Source organism: Solenopsis invicta, chromosome 13 (genome assembly GCF_016802725.1).
Source record: "Solenopsis invicta isolate M01_SB chromosome 13, UNIL_Sinv_3.0, whole genome shotgun sequence".
Taxonomy (NCBI): Eukaryota; Metazoa; Arthropoda; class Insecta; order Hymenoptera; family Formicidae; genus Solenopsis; species Solenopsis invicta.
Window position 1 is genome coordinate 448,451 of NC_052676.1, and position 21,478 is coordinate 469,928.

Below are 21,478 nucleotides of genomic sequence, written 5' to 3' on the forward strand. Positions count from 1 at the left end.
CTTTCAACGTTTGACAATCGTCAAGCGTTAGGACTAATTTTCTTAAAAATTAGTAATTTTTTCGGATCTACTATACATGAAAATTACGCGTTTTTTTTTTTAAATATCTATTGATTCCCCCAGAACCGAAAACAATTTGTTGTCATGATCTAAAATTGCAATTTTTGGGGGAAAAAATGCAAATGTAGAACCAATAACTTTATAGGGGTGGTTTTTTTCCAGTAACCTAAAATAATCATGCAAAGGCTGATCAAAATACGTGAAATACACTTCTGCCCTTGTTAGTTTATTTTCATAATTTATTTTTTAGATGTTTTCATTGCAAATATGTAAATTCCAAATTTTCATGTCGTGTATTTTTACGTTCTATATCTTAATAAATTGAACTTTTCATTTACATTTTAATACATCTATTTACACATTTTTTAATTTAAAAGTATTTAATTTGAATCTTAAAAAATTTATTGTACATATATCATATATTTTTGAGTTGTGTTTCATGAACGATACAAAGAAATTTTGTTTGTACAGAATAAATTTTAATTTAGATTCATTATTACACTCTCTTTCTCTCTGAGATTTCAGTTAAAGACTAAGTAAATTGGAAGTCACTAGAGGATAATAAGCGAATATTGCGAGTGATAATTTTTGCGCTAGACACGAACGAAACTCTATTCTCTTTTCTATTTTCTCAATCGTAAGTTCCCCTTTAAGGGTATCTTCGGTCTATTCCGGTGGAACCGTAAATACGCGGACAGGCGACTTTAAGAACGATATCGTAACGTTTCCACTCGCTTGCGCGGAAGCGTTGCCGAGCTGGCTAACACTAGCTTCTCCCGCCCTCGCATTCACCCTCCTCGTACGAGGTGAGAGATATACCTCCTAATGTGCTTTCCATTAGGGTCGGCGTCACAAGGATGTAACGGCGGATATACAGGATGATCGCATCATAGCAGGATAATGGTTATAACTACGAGCAATACGTACAGTAAAAGCTGATGTTCTCCGCAGTTATATACCTTGGCGAAACTGCGGGCACATTCGTTTTATCTCTCATTTGATTTTATTCATTATATTATTTTTATAAAGCACACGTACGCTTTTTAAGAGCGAACATAGCAGTTATAAATGTGAATTAATGTCGTGAAAGAAGAGCGAGACAAGAACGGTAGTAGCAATAAACCATCGGCCATCTTATATCGGTGATAAATTTTCTTATGTAGCAAATTATGAAACAACCTTCTCTCCTCACTTTATTAAATATACTTAAACTAAAAAGATCTCAAAGTATGATTTTTTTTTGCGATTAATAGTGGAATAAAATGCAAGATATTTAATATAGTTAATTTAAAGTTTTAAAATTGAAAAATTTGAATGGAGGTTTCTCCATGTAAATGCAATTCGTATAACAGCAACATTTTAAGAGAAAATCGTAGCCAGTAACACATTTTAAGCCGATTTCAGAGGATCGCAACATTTACGAATGTGCCACTCCGACAACCGTACACTTCGCCATTCCTCGCGCTTCTCAGCCTTCCTCCACTCGCAGTTCGCGCACAATTTGAGTTTGAACACGCTTGAGTTTTGTTGTCTGTCTCATTTAAGCATGTTTACGACTCCATTATTTTCCGTGCTTTGGAGTAGGCTACATTTCTTTTTCACGTCTCTCGTTTCTCGTCGCATCGGATGAAAATGCAGAGAAATGTGTCATTGCGAGTATTTTCCGTTGTGATACTGTACATTATTAAGCTATGTACAAGCTTTCATATTTATTTTTATACTGACGTTACAAGCCAATTAAAATACGCGTTTTTAAATACGTATAAGTCATATTTTATGTATATTTTCGATAAACTAACTAAATAAACGTGATATCTTTTTTTTTAACGTAAAATCTATCTTTTTTTCTCTTGCAATTAAAAGGAATTTCAAAGCTCATAAAATCTTTATCCATAAAACCTTTATGATTCAATATATGTAGTTAAAAAAAAAACTGATGATATTAAAATACATGAATCAAAATCGTAAAATCTTTACGATCAATTTAAGTTCTAACTAGAGAATTATAGATTATAAGAAAAAATCAGATAAATTTAATAAAAAAGTAATTTGTTTGCAGAATTATCAGCAATTAGAGTCCTTATATGCGAAAGGGTAATCGCGCTCGTTCTATAGTTAAAACCACAATGTTATATGTTTCTGAAATTCTAACAACGATATATTACTAGAAACTCAAATCCGCATTGCATTGCAAGAGCATCTCATTGCAGATGTACTAATTTATGTGTCCAAATGTGTTACATATGTTCAAATAATGCTCGCAGTAATAACATTCAGAGATTCGGCCTTTAATCCAATTTAAGTAGTATTACGGATTTATGTAAGGATTTTTGTCGATTTCTTGAAACAATAATAATTATTATAACTTGCTTATACATTTTTACTAAAATGATATTCCAAGTTTAAAAACAGCAAAATTGATCAAAACTCTTTCTTTCATACTTATATTAATCAAAGGGCAATTATACATGTGTACTTTGCCACGAAATTGTTTACACACTTTGTTATTAATTTGCCGTCTATGCCTGCGCTTACAGAGAATTATTATTTTACTAGCGGCATAAAGATTAGGCGAAATTAGCCGAGATGATTTAGGACGCGATCGTGAGATCTCTTCCATCTCGTGTTGAGCTCTCTCGTACAGCTGCGAGTGGATAGAGATATTCTGTGTTTAATCTTGTTTTAATCCTTGGCTTCCCGATGAATGTACAGTTTGGATTAATGCTTGTGAAAATATCGCTGCGATTACACTTATATTACGGTGGCTCGTAAACAAAAGTATGACGCTCCAATATCCCTGCTTCTGAGAACATTGAAAATATAGGGAAAGGTAGGAATTATATACTGTTTGCAGGAAAATGATGTCATGATAAAAAAAAAACTGATGAGAGAAATAAAACGGCGAAAGAGAGCAAACGGATGAAAATATACGATACAGGTCAGATGTCGCACGAAGGTTCGCTGATATGTGGAAGGAAAGAATGTGTTGGAAGATACGAACGGATATCTTTTTCTCTCTTTCTCTGTCCGAACGAGATATCCGCACGTGAAAACATAGGGAGGATGCAAAAACTCGTAAATCACGTGTTATCGCTTCTTTTAGGAGCCCAACCGGACGCAAATCAAAACCGTTCGATTTATACTCTACAGTGAGTATCCAGCTCAGTTCCAATGGATTGGTTCTCTTTAGCTGTACTTGCCTTCGATGCTCGATTATGCGATTGTTTTACTTTACATGGATAAAGTTTACAAAGTTGTAAAGATTACATAACAGATTATGCTGCTCTTTTAAAAACTAAATTCTGATTTAAATACATTCTCCTTTACATACTCATCCGCTCATGCAAACATATACACACATGCGTGTGTATGTGGGAGTGTGGGTGTGTGTAATTGTAAAAAATCGACACGTATCATATGACAAAAGTTTAGAGAGATTTGAAACTTGGAAAAGGAAAGAATGAACTCTCTAATGAGAGAAATATGTCAGAAAAGATATTGAAATATCTCCATACTTAATTCAATATCTGTCTTTATTCCGAATAAAAGGCATCTATTTTTGCTTGTCAATAATTTCTCATGGGCGTTTCCTTATTATCTCTAACGGAATCGTCGTCCGATGCAAATCGGGAACGTTCCTCTGCTCAGAGACGGAACGAGAAAGGATGAAGTGACGCGTCGTTCCTTCCCGCTTGATAACTCTTCTCTCGACTCGTTCGCGCCTTCCGAACTTTTCCAACCTATTCGATCGACCTTTCCTTCCCTTCTCCCATGGCGTTTGGTATTCGCTCTCGGCCGTTTAATATTTCTCTCTTTTCGCTTGATTCCACATTGGTACCCTCGTCGTAGATTGCGCGACGTCTCCCTTCTCCGCTCTCTTTTCGCTCGATTTCACGGTTGCCGCGACACGGAAGAAAATCGGCGTCGCGGCGCACACCGATAAGACGCCAACGACGATTGTGATGTCTGCGGAGCATTGAAACGGATCGAAGGCAAAAGGAACAAGCAATGATTCTTCGATTTCAAGATTCTGGCACGTTGAATTCTTTAAACTTTGGTGTTTTGCATTTTTAGACTCTTTCAAATTCTCGGAATTATTGATTCTTTAAATCTATAATCTCTCAATTCCTAAATATCGCAGGCTGTGTGTGTGCGTGTATTTTTTCGTACGTACACACACGCGCGCGTACAATCGATACAAGTATCTCTAACGAAATTAATCTTTATAACTTTATTATTTAATCTTCTAGTAAGTCTATAATAATCCGTGATATATTCGGTTATCAGAAGCTACAACAATGAGATGCTGATCCGATACAAGCAATTGTGTCTCGTGCATATTTTCATTTCCATGTAAAATGCAGCAAACTAGTTCAACGGTTGCCACGTAGAGTTTTTTAATCTGCCGGATAAACTTTCCGATCGGATGTCGTTCGTCGGCTGAGAGAGCGACTTCGTCAGAACTTCCGGTCCTTCCTTGTACGTGGGATGTATCTCCTTATGCCGCTACTTACGCGAACTTTTCCGGAGCTTTAAGGAGGCCGAGGACGAAGTTTGATCCTTCCTTCACCAAGAGAAAGAGGCAGGAAGTCGTTTAAGATTAATGTGCTCTTCTTAGGTTGCTCTTCTACTTCAACGCAATTGCGATCCTAACAAGAGACAAACTGAAAAGTTTTGATTTCAGTGAAACTTGGAAAATATGTAGAATAGTTTGTTGGTGGTGGAGAAACAGATAGTGTCGAGATGTTACGATATATCGCAAGATATTTTAATATATTGTCTATAATATTCTTTTCGTCTTATAATGTAAGTATATTTGACTCTGGATTTTCTTTATCTGTACTCTTTTCTTATTATTAGCACAATATATGATTAACAAAATTTTAGTCGTAGGTTTTCTCTTCCCTTTGTTTTCTTTTTAATGTAAAAGTGCCATTATCTAAAGCTGAAGAACATCATATCTTTTTCATGCACTTTACGAACGAGATAAATGTCAACTGTACAATAATGTAATTGTTGTCTCGTGCCACTTTTCATACTACGGATATAGAACAAAGAGCTCGACTATGACGTCGTCTTCTTTGTAATATTGATTTTTTCAATCTTTTATTCTTCTTTTTAGCTCAACTATTGTAGAGGTATTTTTATAATTAGTTAATAATTCTTGACGCATATTAAATACTTAGTAGCATTACACATCCTTTTTATTATTTTTCAATCGTCTGCAGCTGTGTTAGCTTAAGCATTCCAAGTTAAAGTCTTGGAGTTTCTTTTAATTAATCAATTAAAACATTTTAAATTCTGGATATATTGAAATATATGTATACTTTTTGTACTATAAAATCTGCAGTATGTTAATTTTTTTGGACTCTACAGTTTTTCTCGTCGACCATTGAAAATTGAATGCTTATAAATAATATAAATATGTTGTATGTGTGTAATGTGCAGAATGGACGAGCAAGTAGTGAGAGCAGCGAAGACGGAGCCGGAAGTAGTGCAAGCACTTCGCGAGGAGCCGGGAGTGGATTCGGTCTTGCCGCTGGATGCACCGGCGGATGGCGTAGTGTCTTTGGCGCAGTTTCAGGCCGGGAACTCAGATTGTACGAGTGTGCGCCTTGGAGTCCAGAAGCTTGGGCTTCGCCGAGCATTACCTGCCCTCTTATCGCAACACGGTAAGCCTTCTATAGTGTTTACGATTTTGAACGAATGCGAATGCTCACATTTATTTCCTAAATTCTCTTCTTACGACAAACGAAAAGGAGTCATTTTCGCGACCATTTCCTACGTTTGAAATAAAACGAATCTAGTTATCGTATACGTACAATCGATGAAGACTATTACGATAATTTAATCAATTGAAAGCACACTATATCGAGAAATTATTTGACACAATAGTAACGTTTTTCAGATCTGATTATATTAAAAACATCTTGATATTCGTTTCGATATTTGGGACGAATCCTGAGACGACCTTTTGTATATCTTTGTTCCTAGTCGGCGTTCGTTCACTTACTAGGAACCAAAGTCGCGTAACAATCCGCCATCGGCGTCATTAACACGACGATTCACGTATCGCACGGATCCCGTATCGACCACGGTCGAGAAAGCGGAAACGTGCTTACGAGCGAAACGAGCCACGTATCGCGTCGTCAACGAGCACTACGACCGCGTCACGTTGTAGCACGTACGTCTCGTCGATTTCACGTCGACATGACGTGGGACTGCCATCGTACAGGTTGCTGGGAAATTAAGCGTAAAAAATTCACCAGCATCGCGTGCGAGAAAGTGGCTCTGCATGACGAGCATCTCCTGATGGAGCACAATGTAACAACTGTAAATACAGAGCTTCCAACGTCTTGTCATACACGGAACAAGAATTCTATCTGAAAAGTCAAGTCGGGAATTGGCAGAAGAGAGATAATTTTGTTGTCTCCCAGTAGTCCTCCCACTTCATCTGTACTCGCGTAGCGAGAAAATATCCTTCTCCGTTTGAGAACCGATGAACCGTTAATATGTAAGATGTTGAACAGTTCATTATTTATCCACAATTTTTTATTCAATCCTGCTCTTGTTTTATGTTTTTAGTGGACAATAAAATTTAATACTCGTTGATTTAAGATCAGCGTGGATATAAATAAGGCTAATAACTAACTAATGCGCAATTTGTCTTTTATATTAATAAGCAAAGACAAATTGTGTGACTGAAGATGACTATAATTAATGGACAAAACGTCCCGGAGAAATTTATTTTAATAGAAGGATTGTCTGCGCACCAGAGCACTGATGTTTCGGTTTGCATTTGCCGTGCTTAAATTCACGTGGCTTTTTAATATTCTATACATGTATTCTAATGTAAACTATTTTTGGATTCTTTAATCAAAACTTTATTCAGAGTTTTTTTCCCTCAACACACATGAATATTGAAATATGTGTTTTACGTGTTACATAAACTGAAAATTAAAATCTTTCCAAAGCTATACATATACATATAATATATATATATATATATATATATATATATTTATTTATTTATCGTGCTCAAAATTTTAATTAAAAATTTTTTCGTATTAAATACTTCATATTAAATATCTGAAACTCTGAAGAAAAATATTAACATCCAATCGTTATTAAAGAAAATTTAATCACAAATAAACGTCGAACGTTAATTGAAATTTATATAAAGTTTCGTAATGATAAATGATTATTTTGTTTGTTTATTATGTTATTCAATTTTAATACGTCCTATATAATTTGAACATTCGCGAGAAAAATGGATCGAGAGAGAACCACATAGGACACACATCTACTTTAACACAGCATACAGGTTCGCCACATTCATATTCGGTGGTACAGTCGGAGGATTATCAATGAGGCACGTCGAATTACAGCAGTTAGCGATGTTCGTTAGACCGCCATTTTAATTAAGACTATTATACATCCGGCCGACTGTTCGCGTGATGTCATTGTGACGCTCGTTACGTGCACGGCTCGCGAAATCATTTTCGTCTCTGTGGCAATTCGTTTTGCAATGTGTCGATGCGACATTATACCGAAACTAATCACGAATGTGTCGTTTAACCGTATGGATAAACGTGATCCGAGCTTTCAACGGGCACATCTAATTATTCGCTGCATTGGTCTGAGTCGTTGAATGGACGTTGAAAGGATCTAGTAGTGAACGGATCAGCGAAACTATCTCTCATCGATTTTATATATGTTGATTATATACATACTGGGTACTGGGTACTGGGTAACGCACGTGCGATCGGAAGTACTCTTCAAGTATACGCTAATGAAGATATAACAAATAGTGATGTTGAATATATCGCTAAAATAGTCTAAATTGAAAGAATTGAATGATACTTTTGGATGGAGCGACAGCGCATTCGAGATGATACTTTTGCCCGTGTTTTCCGTATTGATCGTATCTTTTTATGTTATTTTATATATTATAAAAGTCTGCGTTAAATTAAACAAAATTCAAACAAATTGGAAATTATTGCTAATTCTAATTTATAAAATAATAATTTTTTTTTTCAAATTAATATTTCTAAAGTTCTTCTATGGTTTGCGTATGATAAGCGTAGCTACATCCAACTAAATCTAAAAACATTGCATACATTTCGTAACAATTGTCACAAAGTCTCATTTTTATGAAAGAGTAGTAGGTGCATTTATGTAAACCAATAATGTTAACATATACAAGAATTCTATCGGAATGTGGATAATGAGATTTTACACGGATGAATAAATCGGTGCTTAAACAAATACATCGATCGAAACGTTTATTAATTCCACGTAACGTCCTTTCGCAATCATTGCGGCCATGCTACACGCACTAATCACGATTGGTTTCGGTTTTCATGGCGAATTGCCGGGTTGGTAAATAACCGAGTGAGCAAATATCTCGGCAGAGCATTTGTCAATAACGGACTGAAATTAATAGGATGGTAATACAGATTAGATCCTATTAGAGATATAATATATTATTGGTTTGTGACATCAAATATTATAATATTTGATGAATTTGTCTTTATTTTTGGATCAGACTGTCAGATTGTTGGAATTAATAAATATTTTTGGAAGTTTTTTGGAACAATCGTTTAACCTTGTGTAAAATCTGTATAATAAAATATATATTAATAAGGCACAAAAATGCAAATATTTTTATCCTATTGAAAAAGTTGATTTAAAAAATTAAAAAACAAACACGAGATAGAGGTCTACCTTTTATTATTGTAATATCAAATTAAAATCAATACTCATATCGTCGTAACCTAAAGGCGCTGTGCGCATGAATTTAATTAAAAGTTTGTTTACGTGAACGAGCGATTTTTTCAAAACCTATCAGCAATGCTGCACAATGTTACATTATCCTTGTAGGATGACGTTTCTGCCATATTTTTTTCAGTGTATTTATTGCGACGATGTTCCGCGACCCATTTCCGTTCTTTTTCCATCTCGATATCAGCAGCGGACAATCGATTTCAACGTCTCGTTCTCTGGACGTTTACCTACTATCTGTCCATTTTATTTATTTATTTGCACACTCGAACGGATTGCGATCACTGCTACATCGTCGTATTAATGTAGGTTCAAGCGATCGATTTATTTAGACGTTGTTTATTTACTGCATGTGGATGTTTATTCAGCCAACTTTGCGTTACGACCAACGGGAGTGGTTGAGATCAGTATCGAGTTACACACGAATTGGTTTTAGTTGCAATTGTTTCGAGATATTCTCAAATATTATCTACGTGAATATTTACAAAAAATCTCGAGACGTAGTATTGCACAAGTTAAAAAAAAAGAGACAGAATTTTATATATATATATATATATATATATATTTCTAGGTTGTTTAAAAAATAGTTCCAAATAAACAGTTGAGTATAATCTGATTCATTCCAAGCATGTTTACACCCATGGACACACGTAAACAATATAATAAAAAATTTATTTCCTGGAAATAGTGCCATCAAGTATTTGCCACTTTTCTCGGAATGTTTCGCGAGCCGGATATTTCTCTGGAAATGTTGCTGCTTTTCTGCAGAAACGCCGCTTCAATTTACTGCCTCAATCGTGAATCTCATTTACAGGACTCAGCATCGCGGAAAGCGGCTTACAAAAAATTTAAAGGAGCTTTAGTTTTAAAGCTGACTTCGAGATAATTTGTGTCGCGAACTACACGTTAAAGTCCACTTTAAATCTCGACTAACTTGAAATTCCTCGAGCAAAATCGTTTCTGCGCGTCGCCGTCCGGGAATAATCTCTTGCTTCTTTAAACCGTCGCCGTGTTGCGATAGAATAATTAATCGTATGAAATAATTAATGGATTGTCTAATCGGTTTCCATTCGGAATTTATATACTTGAAAATGACGCTTGAAAACAATTGCTTTTGCTCCCGACAACTCTTATAATGTACATTAATGTAGTCGCTAAGAGCATTTGCTTTAGGAATTAAGGTAACGAAGCGCAATAAGAAATCAAGATGTAAAAGAAAACATTACTTTGAGTTAATATTGTTTAATTAGCATGATTAATATTAATATGACGTTATAAGAATTTAATAAAAAAATTACTGCTGAATTCAAACGGACATTCCAGGTAAGAAGAGAACCATTAATTAATGATATTAAATCATTCTTTGCTAACTTGTAAATATGTGCAATTAAATCTTTTGTTTTCGTCTTGTTATTTCAAGAAAAATATTATCATGAATGGTATTTCAATGTTGATAAAAATATTGAAAAATAAACTTTGTTTTTCTGCTTTGTGAAACATTAATGGGTCTTGTTTAATCCAGCGTGACAAAAAGTAGATGGTGTTATACGAATAATAGCGAGGCAACATGAAAATTTTCATAGCGACATTTTCTCAAGAGCGCTGCTCAAAAGCCGCGTCCATTAATCCGCGAGGAAACGCGGCGCTTCATTATTTACATCCACAGAACTTTGCTTCGCGGTCTTGCTTACACGGTGCGCGCCGTCGCTCGCCATTTAAACTGTCGCCGCGTCCGACGCGGTGATTAACCGAGCGGGTGATCGTAATTAACGGCCCGGCGCGACGCCTACGAAACTTAAGGACCGTGACCGTGCAATCTTCTCGGATCACGAAGCACACCGCAAGCCGCCATCGCCGCGGCTTATTTTGAGATCGCAGAACGAGAGAGAGAGAGAGAGAGAGAGAGAGAGAGGGGGGGGGAGGGCTTAATCACTTTTGGGACATTTCAATGTGTTTCACTAAATCAATTGATTGGTTTGAGTCATTTCAATTACAAAATATCTTCTTGATCCCTCATTAAATTTAAATTTATTTTCTTGCAAATGATTGTCTCAGATTGAAAAATCTTAATTTACGTCGCAACTTGCTACATTAACGTTAATATAGAAAAATACATTAATATTTATTATGATATACAGATAAACGCAAACATTTTCTTTTCCTTTTGAAACATTTTCTCGAGCTCACCTACTCCGTGTGTATACTCCGTGTGATCAAGAAGATAATGAAACTACTCAGGCTACACTCTCTTTCTTTTGTCTCATTCGTGTGACAACCTCTTCGTCTCTGTGCTCGCGTATCCTGTATTTTTCTCTCTGGACTCATATTTGCGGATCGCATATGTGCCGTGCTCGACGGTTTGTTTGACAAGGGTTGCATGTTCCGATGATTAATCACTTGCAATTAATTAACTGAAAATCAGAAATCGTCCCTCGTTCCACGTCTCTCGTCTCTCGTTGCTGTTGCATCACATCCCCTTTCAATTTTCCTAGTTATATCATATATTTATTAGAGCTCTCTTAGTAGCAGTTTAATGGATGTTTTCCTTTTAAAGTGATCACGTTCTAGATTACCAAGGCTAATAAACGATGTTAAACATATAACACACAATGACATAATTAATATAGAGAGCAATTTATCACACTGTTGATATTAGAAGTTAAAGAGTCAGAATCGATGAGTATACTTAATTTTAAAGACTCACGAAGAGATATTCTACGATATTATAATCAACTAAAAATAGAATATGCAATATCGTTATCGACGTAAACGAATTTTTGTAACTGATATTTATATCATTTGTCTACTTTGTCTATTTTCATACTGTGTGTAATCGTTATATTATTTACTAAGAACCGAATGATTCTGAATGATTCCGAATGCTTCTATACAAATTTCACATCCCTTGCCTGTTGCTCTTTATTGTAGACTTTTAATTAACTTGCTTCAATATTTGATTGATAAGTTATAAGTCGAGAGAAATAAGTCGCGTTTAGGACTTGCTGAAGGTGCTTTTTCGCGTTATTCTTACCGAACTGCTTGTCCTGGAAGAAGTGCGTTAAGCCAGTGTTAGTTCAGTGTAAAAGAAACTTTATCGTGCCTGTCAGCCGCGAGGTAGACGAATGGCGCCCTTAGCACCCTTATCTATCTGCAATTTTTACGCTTAGCCCCTCTTCTCTACCCTCCGTCTCATCCTTGCTGCTTTTTTCTCCTTTTCCTCCTTTCCTCCCCGGCCTGCATTAATATCTTCTAGAAGAAGCTCAGCTCTAATCCGTCAAATCCGAAAAGCTCCACGAAATAAATGTCTACAGAGTAATACACGGACGATCGATATATGGGAAGATTTGATTTGAAATTTTTGTTAAAGGTGATCTTATAATCGATATATATGTGTATACCGTTGAGATAACTCTTACATTTAATTAATGAAAAAGCTCAATGTTTTAGTTGTCGTGAGTATACTCGTATTTAGCTGTTTCTTACGTAACGTTTTTGTAAACTCTTCCCTCTTCGTATTATGATACAATTTGTAGTTATTTTTTAAGAAATAAAAATTAATAGCAAATTAGATCGTAATTTTATACTGTCTTGATTTTAATTATCTTACGATAGAGCGTAACGTGTACATTCACTGTGCATCCCATACATACATGTATACATCCGTTGCGTTCTACGGCACATTTGGACATTCACAAGTTAGTCGTTCCAACGTTCGCTGTTGTAGATTAGGTATACACGTATACATGTATGAAAAGACCCTTTTTTATCTTCACAGCATATGCGTTTATTTATCATCGACACGATGTGCTGCGTGACCATCAATTCGGATTAACCCGCAGCTCAATAGGAATTTTGAAACCACTGTCATTTTTTCTGCTGCGCGCTATTGCAGATTTATGGTATCTATCGTGCTCAGATTGCACGTGGTTGCATCATCAGAATTGAATGTTATACTCATATCGACAGGCTATCATCACAGCGCTTTTAAAGTCGAGCTTAAGTAGTCCTTTTGTAGGTTGTTTGTACCATGTATTAACAACACAAAACTATTTTCAATATTACAAAATATTAATATATGAAGCTGCTGCAACCTGATCTGTCGCTCGATGTAAATCTTGACAATTACGAATATATATATTATTTATACGTATTCGTAAAAACAAAGCATTTTGCTTCTTCATGTTTCGTCAAATATATTAGTAACAAAGTGTTCTGAGCAAACCAGTTTTTCATAATTACGAACTAAGGAATTTTATTGTGAATCCAATATCCTTATTCTAACCTTCTTCGTGAATAGTTAAGAAGACTAGCGAAGCGGATCGGCGCGGCGCGGCGCGGCGGCGGCACCATTTGCTACTAAGTGCTCGATTGTTGCGAGGTGATTCAACATGCAAGCGCTTCGGCGGGAAATCAATTAGCTCTAAAAGTTTTCCATCGGCGAGCTTGATGAGCGACGACTAAAGGAATATCTGACGATGCAAGGAGTGCTGTGCATTCAACTCTTAAACTACCTAGATAATTTTTAATTTCCTTCTGCCCATCCACCTTTTCCCATCGCTGAGTAATTCAGATCTAATTAGCTGCTACAAAGAATGACACCCGTTATTCTCATTTTTAATTCTTCAATTAACTGCCGTAGAAGGACGTTCCTGCAGTGTTTTTCGTTCCAGTCTAGTGTAATTATGGAGATTGCAGGTAAACAGAATTTCCGATCGAGACTGGAGCTGAGATGTTGCATTGCTTATGAAATTGCAGATATATTTTTATTCAGTAATTTAATAGTTGCTGTAATGTCTTTTATAAAAATTTCAAATACTTTCTAATATCACAGGAGAGTATATTAAGAAAAATTTTTAACAATTTTTTTCAGCTAAAATCTTGAACTGAAATCTATCGATGAAAAGTAAAATGTTGATAAAGTAAGTTGTATTTTAATGTGTTTGAATTACGATCGATCGACAATAGAAGATAAGTAAAATTTCTTTATAATAGTTATTTTTGAGGAAAAAACTCGCAAAATAAAGTAATTTGCATTATTTATAAATGTAAGACTTTTGAAAGAGATGACTACTGAGATTCGCACAAAAGACTTTAGCATACATCGTCCGAGATAGAAAGTTGGCAGGCTTTGATATTTCTTGTTTTTCCTTTCCAATAAAAGTAAGAATTTTGCCATGGAGTAAAAGCAGAAAGCGCTTTGTTCCATTTGCGGATTTGCATTGTACTTTCTTCATCCTTTTCTCATTCCGAAATCGTTCTCAGACCTTTTAAATTCTTACGTATATGGATCATTAAAATCTTTGAAATTTTTGTGTTCAATGATTCTTCATATTTTATTGTAATTTTTATTAATTTTATTACTTTTATTTATATTAATAATATCGATAACAGTTATTTTTTTTTATTTTATTCTCTACCGTAGTATCGCACATGCTCTTTTCATTCATATTTGTCGTTTATAATGCATTATTTACATTTTTTTCAGACTTTTCATCTCTTTCAAAGATAAGGTATAAATCTGTTCTAATATAATCTAACCTAATTTCTCTGCCATTTTTCTTTTCAACATCCATTTTCCATCTTTCTACTTTTCTCTTCTAACGCTTCTCTCTCTCTCTCTCTCTCTCTCTCTCTCTCTCTCTCTCGGCGGCACACAAATTCTGTTTTTCTCCAACATTCCCCCAGTTTCTCCTCTTCACGATGTCCGGTGACAAACGGTCGCCTTTCCACGGCAGCCGGAAGAAAAGCCGGTTCAAAGAGCAGGGAAAACGAACGTTGAAAAAAAAAGCGACGGACATTCCGCAGGGAGAAATATTTTCTAGCGTTCGTAACTCATCGAATCTTCCGCGTCACGGAACTCTCGCTGCAAAGAAATCCACTCGCAGCGAATTGACTTTTAATTTATTTAAGCATTTATCATTTATTATTTGTTTTATTTATGTTACAGTTTTCAGATAGTTTCAATGAAACATTTTACCAACTTTCAAGTGTAATTTATGTAAAATACAAATAAACTGTAAACTAAATTGTTTTAAAATAATCCATAAAAATTAAACGTTTGGTTTCTGTAATTTAATTAATTGTTCATATAAGTTTTTTTATGTTGAATCGTGTGTACGCGTACACGTTTGTCTTTACGTGTGGAGGATGCACGCGCTCGCAATTTTGTATAATTATGTCTTGAATTATATTACATATCAAAATTCTTTTCATCCTGCGTCTTTAGAACGTCTACATTCTTAAACGTAATATGTCTTTAGCGTGCTTTTCGCGTCGGCTTAATAAGATTCATAATTGTCTGCCACAGTAAATTAAAGGCCATAGAGATAGAGTCGACTAGGCGGATAAGGGCCAGATAAGAGCGGCTGAAAAAGGGGGGAAGGGGAGGTTGCATGGAAGAAGAGGGGGGGGAGGAGGGGGGGAGGATAGGACGGGATATGAAAGATGGGGTCCCGATAATCGAACGGTGAACTGGATCAATTAAATCCTCCGGGGTAGACATTAATTATCGAAGGTGTCGTCGACAGTTTCCGATCGCGCGTGCAATCGAGGTACGATATTCGGAACGAGTTCAGGATTTTGCCCGCGGCGCATCCTCCCTCTATCCTACACCCTACACCCCTTCGTCTCTTCGTCCTTATTTCCCAATTGGTCCTTCGGCCTGATTCGAGACACGTAAGACGGCTTCTTATATCGATCTCTATTTCAGCTGCGAATAAATCGTCAGCATAACTTGTTTCAAATAGATATAATATCAGCAACAAGATGTGGCTAAGGATTAATGGATATAATACGGATACAAAATGACAAAATGTAGATAAAGATTTGTTTGAACGTTTACATAAATAAATTAGAAATGTTTACACATAAAATAAATGTTATTAATTGAAAAATAATGTCGATTAAAAAAATATGAGAAGAGCATATAAATCAAAAAAACATAAAATAGTTATTTTATTATGACGTTATTTCATTTTTAAATTGCTACGATACATCCTTGAATTCTGCCTCATTTTGTCAATTAATCTCGATTTATAATCGCGTGAAGACACATTGCGTATATAATCCACAATGAAGGTAAATATGAAGGATGTTATGTAAACGTCAATGCTGCCGGCACAAATCGAATTATTGATAATTCACAGAAAATTTTGACGCCAGTGATCGGCAAATATAGTTGCTGTGATTGAACTAATGGGATCGTGCCAAAAGTCGATACTCGTCATGACGAGATCTCGCATCTTAATCGGATTTTATCACAGATTTTCCGCGATTTAATATCCCGCGCTATTTCTCTTCACTGAACGCTCTGTTAGTTTTGAGGTGAATGACATTTTCGTTATACGCTTTTATATATACGTTGCAAAAAAAGCTATTGCAAAAATCGTATAATTTTAATTTTAAGTATTACAAAAACAATTAATTTTTTTAATTAACATATTTTAATTCGAATATTATTTTTGATAAGTGTCAATTACATATTAATTTTTATTTTGAATGTAATAAAACGCTTATTGATAGCTACTAAATGTTAATGTTAATTTTAATAAAATAATTATAATTACAAAATTCTTGTATGTAACGGATCATAAAAGAATAATATACTCAATTATTATCAATTAATTTATAAAATTAATTTGTAAGTTTGATTTTAATTTAGAATTTTTGGGAAAAATCCAAATAACTTATAATTAAAATTTGCAAATAGATAAGAGAGAATATGTTATTCGTTAATTAATTTCTGTTGTGTTTTAAATAATCTAAAATACGGTTAATAAAATAATACTGACAATGTAAAAATTTTAAAAACTATGTTAAAGGAAATTTATTTTTAAATTGTGGAATAATACATGCAAAATATTATATCAATCTTTTGTGCTGTATGTTTAAAATTGTAACATTTATCACACATACATGTACGTACATGTATAAAAACTATTACCGTTTAATATGTGCTACAAAGATTCCTCTTTGTAAACATGCAGTAAAATAAAGCGTCCAGAACAAAAGTTATGTATTGCGTAACACCGGAAATGTCTCGTTGCATTATTTTATATCGCGTTAAACTTTCCCGCGCATCGTTGTTGCGAATTAACGTCAGCTTCATTTTTAACGATGAGCCTGGCGTTTTCAAGCGGCTTAAATGTGGTGTCAGGCAGTCACGCTGTTTGAATGATCGGTGATCCAGCTAAGCCTCGTTTAAATTTTAAGTGAAAAAGACTAGAGGGAACGGGCATCGATCGTTCGTGGCAGCTTACGAGCTCGCGCCTCTGTTTTTATCGGGTCTGTTATATACAGGATATATAGAACATTCCAAGTATCATTTTTTTCTCGAACAAAGATATTATACAATAAAATAAGAAGTCTGCTTGTTTCTCATTGATGAGATTGAGATGGAGAAATTAGCATCATTTATATTACGATAAAACAAAAACGCTAAAAATCTCAAAGATGGTTCCTTCCTCCCCCTCCCCCCTCTATAATATTTAATTTTATTAAAGCAAGTTACAAGAAGTTATTTATAATTTATATATTTGTTTGATCGATAAGTCAACGTTATTTATATTAAATTCACCGATTAAATTCGCGTATCACGTTTAGTCAATACAAATAGTATTAAATTATTTACAACAAAAGCAAATTTACTCCACACTAGATCAATATGTAGTTATTTGCGAAAATGATTCTTATTCAATATTCGACCATGTATCTATCTATCTTTATTCGAGATTTTTATTTAACGCAGTCACAAAATTGATTAAAAACTGAAATTGTGCTTTTATTTGTCGTAGAGCATAATTGGCACTATTAATATATAACGATCGCCAAGTTATTTTTACGAAATAGAAAATTCAATCAAGAGGAGAAAATTCGATCGTAGATGGGGAAGGGGGGGAGGAAGAAATTTTTCTTCTCGAGTTGTCGCTATTAATCATTTTCTTCTTCCGTCACCAAACATTCTGACATCGTTTTCTTCGAGTTTCCATTCGATGGGCAAAGAAACGAAGAAGCTGAAAGACGCGTGAAAAGAGCGGAACACGTCGGGAAGTTCTATTTCCGGTCGACGGGGCCTGTATCGGGCCCGACGCGAGAACGCGAAATGGCCGACTTAAGGAAGTTTTACTGCGAGACAAACCGGAAGTGATTCGGCTATCCCGAGGGAAACTTTCTTTTCTTCCTGCGGGCTTTTTCGTCGGATTACGGCCGCCGACGAACATCCATTCTCGTTTAACGCTTTTATTTACCGTTTGCAGCTGTCTCTCCAACTTCCTCCCGCTTATCGGAATTTTCTCCAGTCGCGCTTTTTGCTATTGCTTTATTTTTTCACTGTCCTCCCGAAGCGCTCGCGATAATGGCCAATGAATATCCATTGCGCTGAGAGAATTATTTCAGACTTGAACGATAATCAACGATACTGCAATGTTAAGATCTGTTTAGATCAGACGATTCGAGGCGATAGATTATTCTCAGCAGAGACTTACAAGATAAAAGAAGAAAATGGAGAAAGAGAGTCGATCTAAAGATAATTGAAAATTTAAAGGTTTCCCTTTTCTCACGTGTCACTTTAAATATCGAATATTTAAACAAAGTCTATTCCAAAATTTAGAAAGAAATATTTTGCTAGCATAATTGTTGATGAATAAATTGTTTTCTTCCGCTCTCTTTTCGAGATGTTCTTTAATTGCTTTGAGCAGTGTAATTTTCGCGATCTAGATGCTCCGCTTTGTCACGGAAATTCAACTACATCTCGGTGCAGTAGGTAACCATTAGCATTGGAGCGAAAAAAGGCCCGAGGCGACCGTTAGGCATGTCGAATAATGCCGGGGGCAGGCATTTTTTTCCAGTCCAAGTGTGCTATTTTTTGCGTCCGTTCTGTCCTCTATTGCGTAGGGTGTTCTTTCTATCACTCCTTGTTTTCCTTTTTTTCTTTTTTTCTTTTTTTTTTTTTGAGCTCGCCAGTGTCCCTCGGAAAAATCTATAAATCTAGCGCGCGGGCTCGCGAACGTCAGGACCATTCGTCAGCGGGCAGATTGGTGGGAGGGAATGGATTCGTGGAGGGTTGGGGAAGGGGTGCATACGTGGCCGAACCCGTGTCAGGTGAACACTGCAGCTTCGTCCCACATGCAATAAAGCCGCGACGATTTTACGAGCGAGGCGAGCCGGATGACGAGGTAATTTACCTACCCGCTGGGAGAGGGATGAAGGGACGACGGGAATGAATCCATACCGTGACTCGCTACAAGGGGCTTCGATCGTTTCGATAAAGGTCGGCGTTTTTTATCCAACACCCCCGCCCCCCCCCCTCTCCCGCCCCCAAGAGCGATGTCACGTGATTTTCGTACCTTCGCGGAATCTTCAATCTTCATTCTAGAACTTTGGTATCGATCTAACGTAAGAAACGTGGATGCTCGCGTGGCAAATGACAAATTGGCGCATCTCGCGCAATTTCGTATTCAGCTTTAAAAGTAAAACATATCCACATGTAACGATCAACTTTTGTAATAAGAATCTGGGGACTGTTGAATGATTTCAGACTGGTCTCCTCTCCAACGCGACAGAATGAAGCAGCGAGCAGCAGTAGCGGTTCGACTCAACACGGGGCGACGTTCGCGGTTCGGGTTGGCACGATGGACGGGGTAATCACGCATCATTTACGAGCTGAAACACGAAGAGATCTGGCGGCCTGGGCACGGGCGATCGTTCAGGGATGCCACGCGGCTGCTCATTCCTTGCGGGAGTACACCGTTCGTAAGTAATCTCATATGTTAACTAGAATTGATCGTGTAACTTTTTGAGAGAAGCTTGGATTCTTGAGCGTTCAGCTCTTACGCGTTTGAAATAATGTCTAATAAACAATTGTGAAAAAACTGGAAAAATAAGATTGATAAATGGATAAAAAAAATTATGCAGAGGAGACGGAGAGAGAGAAATGCATAGCATGAAATGCTTGAGGAAATAGTGAACGCGAGTTCTTTCAATGTAAGTTATATATAGCAGCCAGTGGATGATAGTCGACATCTACACTCTTGTCATTTTCCACGTTCGGTTCGATGAATTTTAATTTCTTTTCAGCGACGACGAACGGCAATAATAAATCGAGATGAATGCTTCGCTCGTTTTATACGCGTCTTTTTGTTCGTGTCTCACGTCGAACTCATCGATGATAAAGAATCGTGGATACCGATGCGGCAGAAACGAGCAATGGAAAAATATACCTGTGTACTATATACAGGTTGTCTCATAAAAAAATTGTATGTCGCAAGAAGTTTACTTGAACATGAAAGGTAATTGTACAATTATGATCGTAACGATTAAAAATAAATTAAAAACTCATTTTCATTGATTTATTTCTAATCGGACTTTTATGAAAATTATGAAATTTATAACTACAGTTACTATTAAACAATTATGATTCAGCATCCTTCTGATTAAATTTTTATTCAAAAGAAGCAAACTATCGATTTATTAAGGTTCGTCGTCAAAAAGTGCCTTATACGTATATGCGTATAGGTGTATATACATGTAAATTAAAACCATTCCTTCTTTTTGTTTTTTTACAAATATCATGTCTCTGAAATTAAATTTCCCTTGGTACTTTTCTCTGTCTAAAACTTTGATACACCTACATACTAGAACTTCCTGTGGTGTGTGATTAATTCAGGTTTTTTTTAAACGTTTGACTTCTATCTTTAAATTACGGTTGTGTCATTTATAAAATAATTATAGACCAAAATATATCACTCAGCCATGCACAACCGCAGTGAAAGACACATTCAATTTTACCGCTTGACATCCTGGTCCTCAACACGGGATTATTTTTTAGAAATAATTTTTAGAGATATTGTGTTTCCATTAAAAGGAACTCGAAGTAGTGGCGAAACGTCCAAATATGTTTCAATGTAGTTATATGCAAAAAATTTATTTTTATTGTTTAATATATATGCGCATCAACTACAGCGTTTGACTCTAATTTGATATTTTATTCTATTAATTGATTATCTCGAGAGTCCGTTTAATTATCTATTTATTCAAAATTCATCTTTTTTAGAAAAATTTGTAACTTTGAGACGTTGTTATTAATAAATGATTAATAAAAAGTACATAAATGTTTGGATTATACTAGATTGAATAAAATCACTTGAATAAATTTAATCTGCAATGCATTTTAATATTTCTTCAGTGTTATTTTAATTTTGTGATATTTTGTATTACAGGTTGCACATGGCAAGGTAAGGCCTGTCAATTGGTTGTCAACCATGAAGAAGGTTTCGCGCTGTACTCCGCAGGAACGCGGGGCACCGCCGGGAACGGCGTAAGTCCTGGATCACCACCCACGCCACTCTGGAGAAGATCCTTCGACAAATTGAAAATGTCCGCGGACGACGGCGCCCGTCTTCTGTGGCTCGATTTTGGTGGCGAGGATGGCGAAATTGTGAGTATTTGATAGACACACGAATTCAATTAAATAACACAAAAATAAAAAAAGACTGAAAAATTTTACGTCTCGAGGAATAGGTCGTAAATTCAAGAACAAGTTTGTGAACGAAGAAAAGTTTGATCTATAATCGTAAATTTCCTCATTTCAACTTACATCATTAGATACGTCTCGGATATTTTCTTAAAAAGCAAGAAA

General features: G+C 35.7%; 1 protein-coding gene across 4 annotated transcripts in view; it reads left to right on the forward strand.

Moving 5' to 3' along the window:
* The window catches only part of LOC105199583 (beta-1-syntrophin), a 209,892-nt gene that overhangs the window by 182,315 nt on the left and 6,099 nt on the right, over nt 1-21,478 (forward strand). For 3 of the 4 annotated variants that reach the window (XM_039456744.1, XM_039456743.1, XM_026139425.2), the window contains 3 exons: nt 5,509-5,732; nt 19,379-19,593; nt 21,060-21,277. In XM_039456744.1, the coding sequence (XP_039312678.1) occupies nt 5,509-5,732; nt 19,379-19,593; nt 21,060-21,277 (657 nt within the window). Of the gene's footprint in view, nt 1-5,508; nt 5,733-19,378; nt 19,594-19,917; nt 20,979-21,059; nt 21,278-21,478 lie in introns of those variants that run through there. The other variant, XM_039456745.1, reaches the window with a different exon arrangement.